Below are 17,338 nucleotides of genomic sequence, written 5' to 3' on the forward strand. Positions count from 1 at the left end.
TGCAGCAGACAGAGCGAATCTTTGCTGCTCCTTGGGCAAACCTTGGTGCTTCGTTGTGGGCTGGATCTGAGAGCAGCAGAACTACTGAAATAACCAGCAACAGAGCAGAGCACTGCATCTTTTCCCTGGGAGCAGCCAGGGGGAAGGCAGCCTGGGGCAGAAGCTGGGGTCCAGACCAGGGTGCCCTGGTGATTAGCAGCTGAGCATGGGGGATGTGTTGCTCCCTTGGGCTGGCCCCCCTTTCCTCTCCAAAAAGAATTTCAGCAGTTTACTGGAAAGCAAATGAAACTTCAATGTGAAATCTGTTTTTTTAGGGGGGAAATAAATGATACAGTGAGCACAGGGGGGTATTTCATACCCAGCCCAGCGCTGAGGCAGCTTTTAACTGCTGCATTGCCCTGGTTTGAAAGGAAGGAGCTGCGTTGCTGCCCAGCGTGCTGGGGCCTGGCTGGGGGCTGTGTGCTCTCCCCAGATGCAGCACTTTGAGCATCAGGAAACCAAACTGCACGGAAGTTGGGCAGCTGCCTGTGCCAACCAGCTCAGCTCCATCCCGCTGTCGCAAGATGCTCAGCAGCCTGGTACTGAAAAACGCAGGATGTCGGCTGGTATTTTTAACCAGAAATCTCCCTGCTCTATCACATTTGGTGCAAGAACCGAAATGGAGAGGAAACTCCATGATGCTGGTGGCAAATACAGTGTTTATCACCACCTTGAACTGTAAGTGCAGGGGTGTTGGAGCCCCTTCTTTAAAATCACCCGCCACCCAAACGACAGCAGGCAGGCACATTTGAAAACTTCACTTTATTTCTCTGTTATAAAAGCAGGGTTTGTTTTTTTTTTGTGGGGTTTTTGTTGTTTTTATTTTTTTTTCACATCTCTGTAAGTGTCCAGACTCGGTACAGCTCGGGTTTGTTTTCACAGTATCTCTGCAAGACCAAGGACAATTCTTATTGCTGCGCCAGGAGCCAGGGCAGGAGGGATGGGGCATGGGGGCTTGGGCAGCCCTGGCCTTACCTCTGCTGTGGGACCCAGCCTTGCTCTCAGCTCCACAGCTCTCCCTCTCCCCACTGTGGCTTAGTATTTCTGTGGATGCTCCGAGGGGCTGTCCCTCTCTCCTCACAGCTCATCTCGGTGTTAAAGGTAGGAAAGGAGAACCCAAGGGCCTGTGATGCTCCTGGGCATGTCAGCCATGCTCAAAGGTGTCTGCCAGCCCCGGCCCCACTGCTGGGTGCAGGTGAGGGTCTTGGCCAGCACCCAGCCCTGCTGCTTCCCACCCTGGATCGCTGCTGGGTTTGGACAGGAACGGTCAGACTGTGCTCAGCTGGGGCTGTGAGGAGCCGAGCATCGGTGACAAGAGAGGTGAGGCAGGTGAGACATGCATACGTCAGCGTCCTGCGTTGGTGCCCCATCACCTTCCCCATGTACCCTTTGGGCATGCCTGGTTCTGCCTCTGCAGCACCTTATCAGTGCAGGGTGCCTGTGTCCCCAGGCGTTTTGAGTCCCTGTGGGACCCTGCCAGTCCCCATCCTACCCGTATGGCTGCTAACTGGCCGCACCGACAGCGGTGGCTTTAGCACCCCTTCCCTCCAGCCACCATTCCTTCCTACTTCCATCTGTGCCCGTCAGTTTTGTCATGAAGCAGCATTTTTTGGGGGGGAGGGTGGGAGGGAACCCCCCAACAAACCAACCCATCACCTTTAATTGCAACGCGTGGCATCTCGGAAGAGGCAGCGTCGCTTGTCTGTGCCGTGTCCGGTGACGTGAATGGGGGTGGAGGGGCACGGGTCAACCTAGGCACGGGGTAAGGGCGTTCTTTAGGAAGGGAGAAGCCCATGCAAAGCCGACCCCAATGTGAAATCTGAATTCCATAGTTACTGCTCAGTGCAACGGGATGGGTCAGCCGGGAGGTCGCTATCGAATCGCATGGACGCATCCAGCCCGCAGGGTGGAGGGAGTAGGAGGAACCAGAATTGCTTAATGCACTGGGGAGACTAAGTCCAACACAAAGCTAAGTGGAAAAGGACGTAGGTGTTCCCTGAATGTGGTTTTTGGTGACTGAGAAGAAATCTTTCCTTGGAATTCCTTCGTGCAGCTAGTTAAGACACCCGGGTCTGATTTCTTCGACCCAGGACTGTAAGTACTCAGCACCTGGAGACAAAGTGAATACCAGACAACAAAAATACCCCTTTCTGCTCCCACCCGTGGGACTGCCTGCAAGTGCATCTCTGCAGAAGCTGGGATGCAGGGAAGTGTTACCAGCCACTCGCTCACCGCTCGCGTTTCATCCTCTTCTGTGTGTATTGCCTAGGAGAAAATGCAGACGTGTCCCAGCGGGCTGTGCCAGTGGAGCTATACTTAGGCTTTGAATCCGTGTAAGAAAATGGAGTTTAATACAGAGAGTGACTGTGCAAGTCAAGAGTCTCCCCAGCTTCATCCTTCGCAGTCCCAAAGCCTGGATTTAGGCAACCTTTGGCTCATGGATTTGGGTTTGATCCGGTCTATTTGTTCGTGAGCTTCTTGTAATGCTGGGCTTCCTGCCTTGGAGAGGGCGGCTCCGCGGCCGAGCATCTCTGAGCAGCAGTGTGTGGAGGAGGGCGGGCTCCCCTGGGAATGGGGGTATGGCTGCAGGGACCCAGGACCCTTGTGTGCTGGTTTGAGACTGTTGTGGGGGCCTGGGGGGACGACACACATCATCATCTAGGCATGCGTTCCCCAGGCAGGTGTGATGTTGAACCTGTTGCCAAAGTAGGTGATGTGGCTTTGGAGAAGTGAAGAGAGGAGGATTCCTTGCTGTGGATGCCCTGTGTGGAGGATGAAGATGGCAATAGCAGCGAATTGGTGCGTCTCCGAGGGGAGAGCCTTCTGAGCAGCGCGTGTGGTTGTGGGACCTGTTCAGGCCAGCTCAGCAGGGCTGGGCTGGGATCTGGAGTGCTGAGCTCTCTCTGGTTTAGCTCTCGGGGCAAATCGTTAACAACACGCAGAAATGTTATCACAGGGAAGGAGCTGCAAAGGGAAGGGGAAGTGATCTGCCCCAGGCCATGTGTGCTGCAGCAAGAGAGCAGATCTGCTGCTCCTCGTCCTGTGCCCTGGCCTCCAGATGCCATCTCTTTTGCAGAACTTCCTCTCCCTGCAAACCCTCCTGTACAAACGGCTCCTCCGTGCACATCTGGTTATCTCTGAAGCCATCTGGTCTTTCTTAAACCCTCCCAGTTCCACCTCCTGCTCGGAACACACCTCACAGGAGGACCTGCGCCCCAGACACGGGTGTTGCCCTGCTCGCACCTTCTCATGCGTTACCCTTGGCTACACAGATGTTCATGCCACAACCAGACAGGTACAGTACCGTGGTCTTTGTGCTCCATCCCTGGTTGTGTAGGTCATGAAGTCATTTGGAAGAACACTACCTGCTACCCCTGGCGTGATTTGGTATCATGGGCAGAAGAGCTTTTCATAACGTTGGCTTCCAGGGCTGGCTGGGGATGGGTGTCTGTTATTTTCAGACGTGGCGGTTCCTGAATTATGGATATTGCTGGGTAGGCTTGGCAGATAAGATCTGCCCCTCACTTACACCCATGCATCTCCAGTGACTTCAGAAGGATCCTTTTTATATCCTGCTCTTCTTACAGCACCGTCGTTTGGATTTCACGGGGAAAACGGGGCAACAAAGCGTCACCCAACAGCAGCTGGTGCACGAGCTGTTGGCTCTTACACCATGAGAGGTGAGACCGTGAGCTAGCTGGGCAAACATCTGTGTGCCCTAAGGACAGACCCGGTGGGACATCCCCCCCTCCCCTTGCTTTACGTTGCCTGCCAGGGCCACAATTCCAGCTGTGGGATTACCCCATAGGATAACGCTAACGGGAGGCCGCGATCACCAAGCTTGCTTGCTGCCCCTTCTGCAGAGCAGGGAGGTGGCCTGGTGGCTCCCACTCAAGAGACATCCCACAGCAGGTTTGTTATTTGCATTGCTTTGAAACTGAGATTATTCCCATGCTGCTTTATTCCAGGTTTAAAGCCAGGAAGGTTCTCTTTATCACACTTCTTCCCATCTCATGCCCTTTTCATCCATCAGCCTGCACCAATCGATTCCTCGTTCCAAAGCTTCTTCCCAGATGTTCCCTAGAAAGGACATTCTGCCTGGTGATGGGTTTTTTGTTGGTTTTTCAAACGTAGCTTTAAGGCAAAAGTTTGGCAATGCAAAGCAAAGTCTACATAAGGCCGCATGACTTGTATTTGCAACTCAGAACCTTACAGCTTAGAAAAAAACCCAACCAAAACAAAACAAAAAACCCCCAATAAAAATCCTTATCTTTAAATAGTCAACTTCTTGTTCCAGGAACTTGTTTCATTCTCAACTAAAAAGGAAAAAAAAAATAATCTTTAGAATCCCAACTCAAATGTTCTTGTTGTTCTGGGCAGTCTGGACAAGCTGATGAGACTGAATTTCAAATAGTAACTAAAGAAGGGAAGAGGGGGGAGAAAAAAAAAAAGCTATACGGGTAGACATCAGTGTTGGTTTCTTCCCTTAGGAATCCAGTGATGAGACAGACCCCAGTCCAAGGTCTCCTCTAGCTTTAGCACAGTGAAATCCGTCCCAATGGGAGAAGGTAGAATGGTTGCATTTGTTGAATGAATAAAAAGTGCATTTTGATTTTGCTCAGATTATAGGTGTGTGTTCTAATACCTAAGTGATTGTTTTACTCTGCTTTTGTTCTCTCCCTTTCAGTGCCGGGACGCCAGGTCTACATTACCGGTGCTTTGGAGGTATCACCACGAGCGGTGGTCCATCCTTTGGCCTCCACATGAGTACCTGAGCATCATTGGCATTGGGTTTGACAAGGGCACTGGGTGGTATTGGCTCATTCTTGCTAAGGACCTGGGGCTGCTCTTGAGCAGAGGGCTCCTGCAGCTTGGCACGGTGCCCCAAGGGTCTGCTGGGGTTGACCTCGATGCCCAGCCTCATGCGCCATTTGATAGTCTGCAAGGTCACCATCTCGTTGGTGGCCGTGTTGGTTGCAACCAGCCAGGTGGTGAAGCTCTGATCCCGGTGGATGCTCGTGAGCTTGGCCACGTTGCTCTCGCTGACGGGCACCGCCCACGTCACGCTCGGGTAGAAGTTGTCGTTCATGCTGATGTTGAACTTGGACTCCTTCTTCGTGGGACCCACGATGGTGCAGGTTTCTGTTGTGTTTCCATACCAGGGGTAGTTCACTCCATCCGAGTCACTGATGGCCTGGATTTTCCCATCCAGTAGGTCCGGAAGCTCCCAACTTGACCTGGCATAATCAACAAATTATGGATAATGCGTTAATTAATTAGTTTAGAAACATACAGGACTTCAAGGAAGGAGAGGAAGCAGTTGTGGACATATTCCCCCTTTAGCTTTTACTGGAGATTGTGCCTTTCACACCATCCTGCCAAAAAAGCTCATCCCTGCTGTTAAAACTGTGTCTGGGAATGTCCAGAACATCATGATGGTTGAAGTCTGTCCTGCTGCTGAACCTCACCAAGGAGCCATCGCCCCGCAGGGCCAGGGCTTTCCTTGCAGGGACCAGTGGCTACCTGGACCTGTTCAAGGTAGGTCGGTGTGTGTTTAGGGAAGGCTGCAAAGGGTGTAGGTGCTCAGGAGAGCTCCAGGGTTGCAGGTATCCTCTTGCAGCTCCTTGGCAGTTTGAGCATGGCTGAACACAAGGACTCACTCCAGCACCACGTTCAGGACCTCAGCTCTTGCACTGGTGAGAGCAGGGCTTGGGGCTGAGTCACCTTCTCTCCATTCTGCATCTGGAATATTGTGTCCAGTTCTGGGCCTCTCGGTCCTAGAAGGACAGGGAACTACTCAAAAGAGCCCAGTGCAGGGCCACCAAAGTGATGGAGTGGAACACCTTCCTTACGAGGACAGGCTGAGGGACCTGGGTCTCTTTAGCCTGGAGAAGAGGAGACCGAGGAGTGACCTCATCAGTGTCTACAAATATGTAAAGGGTAAGAGTCAGGAGGACAGAGCCAGGCTCTGCTCAGTGATGGCAGCGATAGGACACAGGGCAATGGGTGCAAGCTGAAGAGAAGAAGTTCCATGGGAATACAGGGAGAAACTTTGTCACTGTGAGAGTGACAGAGCCCTGGGACAGGCTGCCCAGAGAGGCTGTGGTATCTCCTTCTCTGGAGACATTCAAACCTGCCTGGATGCGTTCCTGTGTGACCTCATCTAGGTGATCCTGCTCTGGCAGGGGGGTTGGACTAGATGATCTTTTCAGATCCCTGCCAGTCTGTGATTCTGTGAATAGCACAAAATCTCCCATGTTGGCAGAAGAATGGGCAAGCTTGGAGCTGGGGGTGATGTGACAGGACCCCAAATCAGCAGAAGAGAAACCCAGTCCTCGGCTGGACCATAAATCCTCCCGCTGCCCCGTTCTGCTCCTTCTCTCCAGTCCCAACCTGCAAACGCTCATTTTCTCTCCAGATAAGCTGCTGTCCCTCCCTGCTGTCTGCCTGGCACTGGAAGTGTAACCCATCCTTCTCCAGCCCTCGGACAGACCCAGTTCAAAGGCTGCGCTCCGGGCTCTGCGCCGGGGATGGTATTACAGTAATCAGAGAATCCCAGGTCAGCTGAGCCGTCTGGGTGCTGTGCCCTGCCACCAGCAGAAAGGTCAGCCTTTCGAGCAAGAAAGTAAGTGACAACGGTCCTTGTCCCCTTGGCATGAAGCACACCTTGGGTGGGGTTTGGGTTTTTTTTTCCTTTTAAATTAATTCCAGTCTAATTCTCAAGACTGGGTTTGCCGGTGGAAGCAAATCACTGCACGCCTCTCGGGGGGAGGCACTAAGGTGGGGTAACACAGACCACGTGCTCGGCCCAGCCTGGGTGTTTTAAGGCCACTCTTTGATGAATCAGACTGCTAGAGGTGGTCCTCATTTACCTTCTACCTCTTGCTTATGAAGCAGCCCCCACCACCATCACCAATCCGCCACTGTGTCCCCACTGCCGCAGTGGCAGGAGAGACCGTGTGGCAGCCACAGCAGCTGGCTCCCAGCAGCTCCCAGCATGGCATTTACACTTCCCCCTGCCATGGGGTTGGGATGCTGGGATGTGCATCAGCCTCTCCCCTGGTCCCCCTGCCATAAGCCCTGTAGCTCCCTTTCTGTGAGGACAGGGTTAATCTTGGGAGAGACACAGAGGGGATGCACTCAGGCTCAGACTAACTGCCTGAGCCCTCAGTAAGTCCAGTGCTGCAGCTTAAAATAGCCCCTGACTGGAGCGGGTGCTGTGGATGGGTGCTGATGGGTTTTGGGGGGGGGGGGTGGGGGGGCACACATCAGTCCTGGCCGGTTCTGCCGCAGCGAGCTTTGGGCTGAGCTGCTCCCCTCCACTGGCCAGGACTAACGTGACTGTCTCAGAAGGCTGTTCTGATTGTTAATTAGTTAATGACCGTGAAGTGCCTCCATGTTTGTAACCACTGGATCGTTCAGCTGTTTGCTGTAAATGTCTGGCTGTAGCTAGAAGATCCCGCGGGGGGGGTGAAGGGGGGTGTTAGAGATGTGATTTATCTTCTTCTCATGCGTGTGGGGGTCCTAGCAACCCCCTCCCCCATACCCCCCCCTCCCCCTGCACCGCAGCAGCGTCGGGAGTGATGAGCTGCACCGCGGCGGCTGGTTTGCAGGTCAGGCGGCCTGGCAGGAACCGCGGGCAAAGCAGGACACGGGATGCTCCAGGGGATGCAGGGATGCTCTGAGCAGCAGGACCGCGGAGGAAGGCGGGGGGGGTGGGGGCGGGGGTTTAGCAGCAGACGGGGGTTATGCAAGCGCAACATCTTCCCGCGCAGATTTACGGGCTGCTGTCAGCTCCGCTCCGCAGCTGCAGCATCCTCCCTCCGGAGCGTGTAGCCAGCAGGCAGAGGGAGTCCTTTCCTTGGGAGAGAATTTTTAGCAAAGGCACCCAAAAGGAGATCCCTGAACGGCCCTGCCAGCACCCCCATCCCCCGGAGAGATGCTTATACGCTTTCCTCTCTAAAGCTGAGCCATCCTGGCTCACTGGAAAGGGAGATGCTCGGGGGATGTGGGATGAACTCAGGCAGGCGGGTGAGTGGAGGTCGTGCTCTGCGGCCCCCACCTCCTCCCTGCCACACAGCCCAGCTCTGAAACACCATCTGGGGGCTCTTTCTCTCTTTCAGCAGATGGCTCAGGATTACTTCCCATTCAGGAGGTGGCGGGTACTCCGCTTAGTTGTCACCCAGGGATGAGACGTGACAGTTTCCTGGAGGTTTGTGCTGTGATGGGAGTGCTGCAAAGGTGCAGCCACAGCATCCCTGTGAGTGTGTGGATGCTGAACCAGGACCCGAGATGTTGATAACCCCCTCCCCTCACCCCTGGGCTGCTCCAGCCTACTGGGAGGAGAATCAGGAGGAGGATGCTCAGACATCACAGGTCAACTTGTCCCCATCTTCATTCCCAGTAGACACACCTGACCTCAGACCAGTAAGGAATTACGGGACTTTCTCAGGGTTTAAACAAGAGCAAAAAGGTGGAGCTGTCTCAGGGCCTGGGCAGGTTGCTGAGAGCAGGATGCTGCCTGCAGAGCCTGAGAAACTCCCCACCACAAAGCTGAGGTGTTCGTGAGCAGCGTGGCCGTGCTCGGGGCGGCTCAGAAGCACACCCCGCTTCAGGAAAGGCGTGGGCCTGGAGGGGGAAGAGGAAACTAGCCTGTCTTTCTCTGTGGGGTACGCTGTAATTCTAGCCAGCATGGTTAACCCCAGGGCTTTCAAAGCCATTGTACTTTATCTGCAGAGCTCGGAGGTTAAAAAAAGAAAGAGGCCTTATGATGGTCCCATGAGTGGAGCACAAGCAGAGGCTGCGCAGCGGCTGCTGCTGCTGGTGGTGGTTGCCCCTTGCCTGCTGCTACAGCAAAGCCTGGTGCCAGCAGGGTTGGTAACCTCTGCTCACAGAGCCTGTCTGTGTTAAATAATACACCAATGACTGTCCTTTCAGATGATTTTGGAAAGAACGCTGTGGAATGATCTTTGGCTGCATCAGCATCTTTCTGTGGTGGTGGCGAGCCAAGGAAAGACCAGAAATTGCCCAGTAAACACTTTGCTGACAATAGCAGGGGAGAGGTATGGAAGGAAACCAACGTATCTGGTTTCATAGGTTTGCTATAGCTGATCAGCCCCAAAATCGGTGGTTTCTGCCTTGTAACACCAACAAGCTTGCTTCTGCCATCTCTGAAACCTTCAGAGTTGGTATGAGCATGGCTAGAGACCGGACTTGCCAATAAGCCCCTCTCAACAAACATCTTGCTACCAGGAGAAGGAACTCTGAGCTATTTCTTGTGGCACCGCTGCGGCCCTGCTGCTGACAGCCGAGCAGCTTTATGTAGGTTTTAGCCTCCCCAGTCCTCACTCAGATGCGTTCCTTCCTATTCCATCACGTGAAAGGAAGCCCCTGGCTTAGCCATCACCCTCTGGGTGGCTGCCCCACAGCCGAAACCAACGCAATCACTGCGGTGCCCTGCGCAGCGACAGCGAATCCCAGCACAGCAGCCTCCAGCCTCAGGCACCCGCAGTGACAGGGGTATGTTCAGTTAACCTTTTCCGACAGGCATCAGGCCCTATCCTATCCTCAGCCCCAGGTCCTTAAAGCCAGCTCCTAATTAGTCATAGGCCAGGCCAACTTGCACAACCTCCTGCTTTCCAACACCCTTCCTTTCCCCCAGCTCCCCCAGTGAGAGATGCTCTGGTCAGGTGCTTGGCACAGGTACCAGCACAATGCGTGGGTGCAGTGAAAAGCTGTCTTGGGGATCTCACCTCCCTGCTCCTCCCTGCCTCCCCCTGCTGCTGTGCCTGTGCTGAATGGAAGCCTGACAATAGGAGTGGCTTTGTTTTAATTTGGCCCTTCCAGTGCCTCTCTCACCTGCCCTGACACATCAAGCGATTCAAGCCAGGGCTCTAGAAAAGAACAGGAAGGAAATTTAAGATGTTCTTGCCCAGCTGAGCTGGTCAGAAGTGTGATGCTGTGGTCCCTCTCCCTCCCCATCCTCCAGCTGCGCTGTCCTGCCTTGTCGCTTGAACCGGCGCCGATAATTGATGCATGATGGTTCAGGGAGTAAAACCAGCAGAAAAACTGGAATTAAGGGACAAATTTCTCCTGGTTTAGCTGAGCAGGCTGGGGTCAGAGCAGACAACGTGTTTAAGTGGGATGAGGCGCATGCTCACAACACAGGTAAGGGCCAAGGGCCACGCAAGGGCAGCCAAGCCTAAACCCTCAGCGGGGTAAATTCCCATGGTGAGCTGACCTCCCTTCGCTTCCCACGGAAGGCAGAACCTTTCCTCCTTTGGTTGAATCTGGTTTTAATTGTGTTTTCCCTCCCGAGGACTGGGGTTTATTCTCTTGACAAGTTGATTTCTCGAGTTCATTGTGTCTCTGCTGCAGGGCACGGAAGATTTAATCTCGCAAGAGCGAGATGCCTGGTTAATGCAAAGTGATGATGTAATGCTGCCCAGCTGCCCCATCAGGTCCTCCTGGGGAGGAATATCTACCTGAAACTTCTCCAGATCCTTGGCTGATCGTATTCAAACTCTGATGTATTCATCTTTCTGCTTTGCATATCTCCATCTGCACTGTTTCTTGCATATCTCCATGGAGATGAAGAAACAAGGCTGGATAATGCCATTCCAACCTTGCACAGCTGCTGACGTGGGTCCCACCAGGTGCTGCATGACCAGCTACAGACACCAGCACCCACCCCAGGAGATGCCGATGGGGACCAGCTCTGCTGCCTGATCCTGATGCCTCCCATTGCCCAGCAGCTTCCATCCCCAAGGATATGAGGTAAAGCCCTGCTCAGGGGGGGTCAGTAATACCCACCATGGGGCTGACCAGGGGTTTGCCCCAATTCTGCACAGAGTGGGGGGGCAGAGAGCACATCCACACCCTCACACTGGGAGTTCTCACACTCCCAGCAGCCCCCACTGACTCGCACATAAAATAACACCAGCAGTTCCATGTTACCTGAGCTTCAACTATTCCTTTACCTTTAAAAACCTCCACATTTAGCCCCAAAACTGCCAGTGCCACTTTAAGCGCCTGTGTCGATATTATCCCCTCCTCAGCTAACATCCCTATAGCAGCGTTATGCACAGCTCCATCTGCTCCAGTATTTCTCAGCTGTTTCTGTCCTCAGCCCAATGGGCAGCTTATACACAGCTAACAACTTTGGAGCATGAAAGTGAAAAATTAATCCAAAGCCTGCCCTAAGCATCAGCACTCTGGTTGGCAGACTGATTTTTTAATATATATATATTTTTAAATATTGGTTTATATAAAATATTTAAACAATATATTATTCATATATTAATATATTATATATAAGCATATATTATTATTTGAATAATATATATTATTACCTTGAATATATATTATTTGGTGTATATATATATTATTTGGAGTTTTCTTTTTGCCTGTCACCACAGTGATTAATAATATATATGTTCCTGTAGCTTCTTCATCATGGAAAGTTGGGACAAATCCTCTGTTGGCATAAATCAGTGCAGCTCCGTGGAGGTCAGCGGGATTACGTTGAGTTACGCTGGCTGAAGGCTTGGCCCATCCTTTCAGCTAGGTTTGTGTCCTGTCTCTCTCTATATATAAAGGTCTTCTAAGAGGGTGTTTCAATGGTGTTGAAAGAGGCCTTTCCTCCCAAACGCCTTTATTTATAGCTTTCAGATGGCGTTGGGTCTATAGAAGGAGAGTGGAGGAGCAGACCGATTCCTCCTTACGTTTGGGTAACTCTTTTATTTTTTAAATATCAGTTAAATGTCAATGAAGCTCCTGGGAAAGCAAAAAAATTCCTCTTTTCCATGATTTTCTGGGTAAGAACTCTCCTTCATAGCTGCAGTGTTTCATTCTGGGTACCTGCTGGCAGCACACAGCTCACAGATACAACTTTTGGGTTTGTCTCAGAACCTTCCTGCCAGGGAAGGCTGTAGGAAATTCCCACTTCAACCAGGGGGGAAACTCAGGTGCAGAGGAACAAAAGGACACGCAGAGGTTCGTAGCCTACAGCAGCACTGGCAGAGCAGCTCTCTGCCCAGCTCTCTTTATTGCAGGGGATGTGAGCTGTATTTATATACACTGGACTTTTCTGTTTCCCTCTGCAGCTGGTGGCTAAAGACAGGATTTCTAAATGAGCCTGAGAATTACACATGCAAATCCCGAAGGCCTGGAATTGGGAACATCTGAGCAACAAATTGTCCTTGCTAAAGATGGTGTTGGAGCCAAAAAGCCTACAGATTTTGGGCCTGTTGTAAGTACTTTTAAAAATCATCCCTCGGTGAGGCTCCCCTCTGGTGCTTGCGAGGTGCCAGGTTGCTTCTCCAGGCACTTTCTGCTTGAGCAGAGAGGGGACACGGGGACAGAAGGGGGAACAGTCTGTCACTTAGGGGTGCTCCTCAGCAAGCCCTCCCCTCCAGCCCACATCTTACAAGGCGTATTTGCTTTACGTCTGAGATGCTGAACCCATGTCCTTATCTGGGCTCGCAGGGAGGGAAGGAGGAAGGGATGGAGGGGGTGGGGGTTGAGGCCTTCAGGAAGGCACTGCGCTAAGTCAGAGTTTGTCCTGCTCTCCACCTCTGCTCCGTGTTCCCATCCTCCCTCAGCCTTCCTCCCTTGGCCTTTTATTTTTTTAAGCCACCCAGAATGACCCCCGAGGGGCTGAGCCGGCGTCCCCCTGGTTTTTCACTTCAGATGAGAGACTAGGAGTGCTGCTTAGTCCTGACCTTTCCTGTCCTTTCTCCCTTTTTCCCCAGAGACCCGGCAGCATCAGCACCTCCAGCTACCCAACCATCTGCCAGCACTGGGCTCTGCAGTCCGGGGCTCGTCCCTGTGGTCGGACAGAGGGATTCCTGCCGCACCAGGAGCCTGTACCTGGTGCTGCCCAGCGCCCTGAGCTGCAGAATCGCTGCTCAGTGCAGGCAGTCAGAGATCAGGTGCTGCTGCTGATTTAACCACGGGCCAAAGCCTGCAGCAGCGCATGGTGAGCAATCTGGTGGTGGGGGGGGGATCGGGCAGATGTGACTTTTTCCGGTGGGGACAGAGGTGACATTCTAATTTGACTCATTCCTGTTTCACTATGACTGCCTGGCCAGTAAGAAGGGGCTTTTGGTGTGCAAACAGCCCCTGTGTTCCCCCTACCTCACAGACATACCTCCACATTCCCGCTCTTACGTTACTCCAAGCGATGGCAACGTGAATTATTCCCCCTGCTCCGAGGAGATGCAAGAGGTTTGGTTACCAAGGGGTTAAATCCGTCTTGTTCTTTCCCTGCAGCCTGCCTGCTACCGTGGGCAAAGCAAGCAGGGTTCCTCCTCTGACGTTAAAGTCTGTTCCCAAAGCTGGTGGGCTACCGAGCTGGGAGCCGTGGTGGCACGCTGCAGCGGCACCACGGCACACTGGGGACGGCACCGTGCCACAAGTGTCAGCCCTCGGGTTTCCCTGCGGCTCATCAGGGCACAGATTTACCCCAGATTTACCCCGTAAAGGGATGGGGAGGGATGCTGATGAGAGGAGCTGGCGGTCAGGGGAGCCCCTTGAGTAAAACACGTACCCAAACAAGGGGTGCCTGGCGTGGCAGGGCTGACCTGGGATCTCAGGATCTCAGAAACTGTTGTGAGATACAGAATTGCTTTTGGGTTCCTAACAGAACAAGTGGGGCTCGGTTAGGGCTCGGGCACATCCCCAGGACAGGAGAAGAACACCCAGTCCTTTCCAAGGGCAGGGACAAGCTCTCCTATATTTTAAACATACCAGAAAGTCCCGCTCGGTTGCAGTGGAGCTGGGGCTTAAAATCAAACCACCAAGGTCATAATTTTTGGCTTAACCCAGTCCTTCCCAGGCAGGCCATGGTTCTCCTGCACCTTCCTTCCCATCAGGCAAACGCACCCGGCTCGCACGCGCTCTTGGAAATACTTACATGCCCTGCTCCCCGTAGTGATTGTAAAATTCCATGTGGCTGCAAGCCTGGATCCAGCCCACGATCCAGGTCTCCTTCTTGGGAATAGGGGGCACCAACACTTGCGCAGAGGCTCGGAAGTGAGGGGTCCGGTAGCGCAGGACCACGCTGGAGGACTCGTCGATGCTGGTGGGGATGGGATCGATGGAGGCTTTGACTTCAATCACCGAAATGCTTTCCCGGAAAACTTTGGATTTGCAGCTAATACTCTGAATACAGCCCATGGCATACCCCGAATACAGTCCAACGCAGCTCCGAGGGTACTCCAGCAATCCTGGGGAATATTAGGCATTGAAATTGTCTGGTGCTAGATCAATTACAGATCTTCTTGGTTTGTAATCTCAAAACTGATATCCATAGGATAGAAAATTCATCACGTAAAGCCTTAATTGGAGTATCTGTCTTACACGTACTGCTCCTATTTTGAGGTTAGCTGCACTTCAGAAGCAAAAGGGCCTTTAAATTTTGTTTCCCCTCTTAATGACCCATTAAACCCCTCCCTCAAACAGTCTTTGGGTTAAAGAAAAGGGCTCTTGAGTTCAATAAATAGCGGTGGTGTTCTTAGCTGATATATTTAGTCTTTCCTCAGCCGTGGTCTGTCATTCACCATCAAACATAGGGCCAGACGGTATTTCCCTTTATTCTTTGGATGAAAAGCAGAATGTTGATAGACACATCTATATAAATAATGAAATAGTTTTTTAGCCCCAGCTTGTCACAACCGGTGTGGATTTCCACTTCCTGACTTGCAGTTGTTCATAACTTCCTTTCGCACAAAATTACAATAATAACAGACAGAAACGGCGGGTGGAAAATGCCCAAAGTAGCCAAATCTTCTGTTTCAGGGGCTCCTCTGCCAGCGGTGCCCGAGCTGCGGTTTTGGGTTTGGGTTTTGTTGCTGCTTTTGGTTTTTCTCCCTTAGAAATGAAGCCGTAAAGAATCAATCGGAGGGTCCTGGTCACGCAGGCGGGCTCCGGGGGCTGCGCAAGCTGGGGTAGAGGCGGTAGCGAGCCTCCCCCGCTCCGCCCGGGGCCGCGCCGCGCTCCGCGCCCGCTCAGCACCGCGGAATCGCCGCCCGTGACATCCCGCCGCCACGCACCGGCCCGGGAAGCGCCGGCTCCGCGGCTCCCCCTTCTTCTTCCTCCTCCTCTTCTTCGTCGAGCGGGTCTCCGCAGCGGCGTCCGACCTTCCTCCTCCTTCTCCTCCTCCTCCTCCTCCCGCCGCCGCCGCCGCTCCCGGGCGAGCCGGCTGCGCTTCAACCGGCGGGGCTCATGGGTGGGCGGCCGGGGGGTTTGCCCCGCACACGCGTTGGGGGCCCCGCGGTCCTTTTGCAGGGCGGTCACAGCATCCCGCGGCGCCGGGGGGAGCAGCGCCCGAGCACCGGCCGCGCCGCCCAGCCCCGGCCGCCGCCGCGCACCGCGCCGGGCTCCCCTGCGCTGCGCGGGGGCGAGGTGCGGCGGGGAGGGTGGGGATGGGGAGGGTGGGGGGGGGAGGCGGGGAGGGCTCCTTCTCTCGCTGGGTTATGATGGGGGGGTGGGGGTTAATCCTTCGCCTCTTTGCTAGATGCCCGGGGAGGTGAGAGGAGCGGGATCGGTGCCCCCGCCTCCCGGCTGCCGCAAGCTTCCTCCTCTCTCGCAACACATTCGTGCGTACCGGGGACGGCGCCGGGTTTCAGCCTCGCCGGCGGAGCGAAGGGGTTTGTGCGGGGGGGGGGGGAGGGAGGTTCCCGCACCGCCCCGATCGCCACCGCGGCATCAAAAAGGACACCGGGTCAAACTTTGCAGAAACTCGCCCGTAGCCTTTCCGGACCCCCGGGTGTGCCCGGCCGCTCCCGCCGCCTGCCCGGGCAGGGATCCCGGCATGACAGCGGCTCCTCCGCCCGGCCGGCCCGGCGGGGGGGTCGGCAGCAGGTCTCGGCCACCCCCAAGCCGCCCCCCCTCCTCCCTGCCTCCCTGTCCTCCCTCCTTCGCCCAGTCCCATCCCTCCCCCTGCATTTCGCTTTTAAACTGCAGCTGTTGAAGCTAAACCCCCTTTGCACAACCAGCATTTCCTCCCGCAGCTCCGTGAATTGTGGGTAATGTAGTTTGGCTTTTTTTAGACACATCTTTTTTCTTCCCCCCTTTTTTTTTTTTCTTCTTCTACTTCTTTTTTTTAAAAAAAATTTAACGTTTTTTCTCTTGATTTCTTAGATTCAGATTTTCCTCTCCTGGCTGGAGCTCGGTTGGTAGGTTTGGTAAAAGGATGCTCTGCTTATGTGCAAAACCTACAGCTGGGTGGGCTGTGATTCGAGCGAGTGCAGAGCTCTCCATAGCAGCAAAGGGATGAGGGAATAGCTGGAACAGAGAGACACACACACATCAGAGGCAGCAGTGGCCTGTAGGAAAGTTGTAAACTTGTATTCTGGCTGGTTTTGGAAGCAGTGTTGCTGGCTGGTCCTGCTGACCACCAGCCAGTTCAGCATCCGAATTTCAAGAGCTGGGCACCAGATGAGGTGTGTCTGTCATGGTTTGTGGCAGTAGCTCTGTGTGTTGGGTGTTACACAGGGTGCTGGGTGTGCTTGTCCCTCATGACTTGTTTCAAAATAGGGAACCCAGGGCACTGATGGGTAAAAATTGCTTTGCCAGTGCCAGTCATGGTACGTATAGTGATGCAGAGTTAAGTAAAGGCCTTCTAATCCTTCCCACCCCATGCTCTCTGCAGGCTTGGTTAGCTCACACAGTGACTGGTGTTTTTAACACTGCGTGCTTGCTGTCTGCCCTCCAGCAGGTAGGAGAGACTGGAGCTACTGGGTGATCCTGACAAGTGAATCCTATGGGGCCAGCAGAGGCAGATCTGCTCTGTTCTGTGGGAAAAGCAGGGTATGGTTTCTTTCTGTACATTTCCCAAAGCATCAGTGAAATATTTATTTCCAATCTCATTGTCCCTGTGAAGGGCACATTTAGTCACTCACCCTCTGCCAGATGCAAACACTAAGAACACGCCTGAGTTACGAGCAAGTAACTTACTATCACGTAGTACAAGGAAGAATGAAAAGGAGCATCCCCAAGTGAAATATCCAGTCGCTTCAGCAGCCTCCAGAAGGTGCTGAAATACTTTGACATTTCCAAGGCTCTTTCACACTTTTCAAACAAGCTCGTCACAGTTTCTTGGAGCATTATGAGTCTGGTGAAACTCGTGTGTTCTGCTGCTCTGGTTTCCCTGAAGCTTCAGCCAGGTCTTGCTTCAACTTGGCTGTCTCTGGTGTTCTGGTCAACTAGGAAATTGTGTTAGCTCATGCTAATTAAATCAGCTTTTCATCTTCAGCTGGAATTTGATTTGGGTTTTGGTTGTGCCTGTGTCCGCTGA

General features: G+C 53.4%; 1 protein-coding gene across 1 annotated transcript; it reads right to left on the reverse strand.

Moving 5' to 3' along the window:
- Positions 1–610: 610 nt before the first annotated feature.
- FAM78A (family with sequence similarity 78 member A) lies at positions 611–14,595 on the reverse strand. The gene is made up of 2 exons (XM_084272373.1): positions 13,955–14,595; positions 611–5,276 (listed from the first exon to the last, which is right to left on the reverse strand). The coding sequence occupies exons 1-2, from the start codon at positions 14,215–14,217 to the stop codon at positions 4,748–4,750; spliced, it is 792 nt and encodes a 263-aa protein (XP_084128499.1). The 5' UTR covers positions 14,218–14,595; the 3' UTR covers positions 611–4,747.
- Positions 14,596–17,338: the final 2,743 nt, after the last annotated feature.

The sequence above is a fragment of the Gallinula chloropus genome (assembly GCF_964237585.1).
Source record: "Gallinula chloropus genome assembly, chromosome: 18".
Lineage (NCBI taxonomy): Eukaryota > Metazoa > Chordata > Aves > Gruiformes > Rallidae > Gallinula > Gallinula chloropus.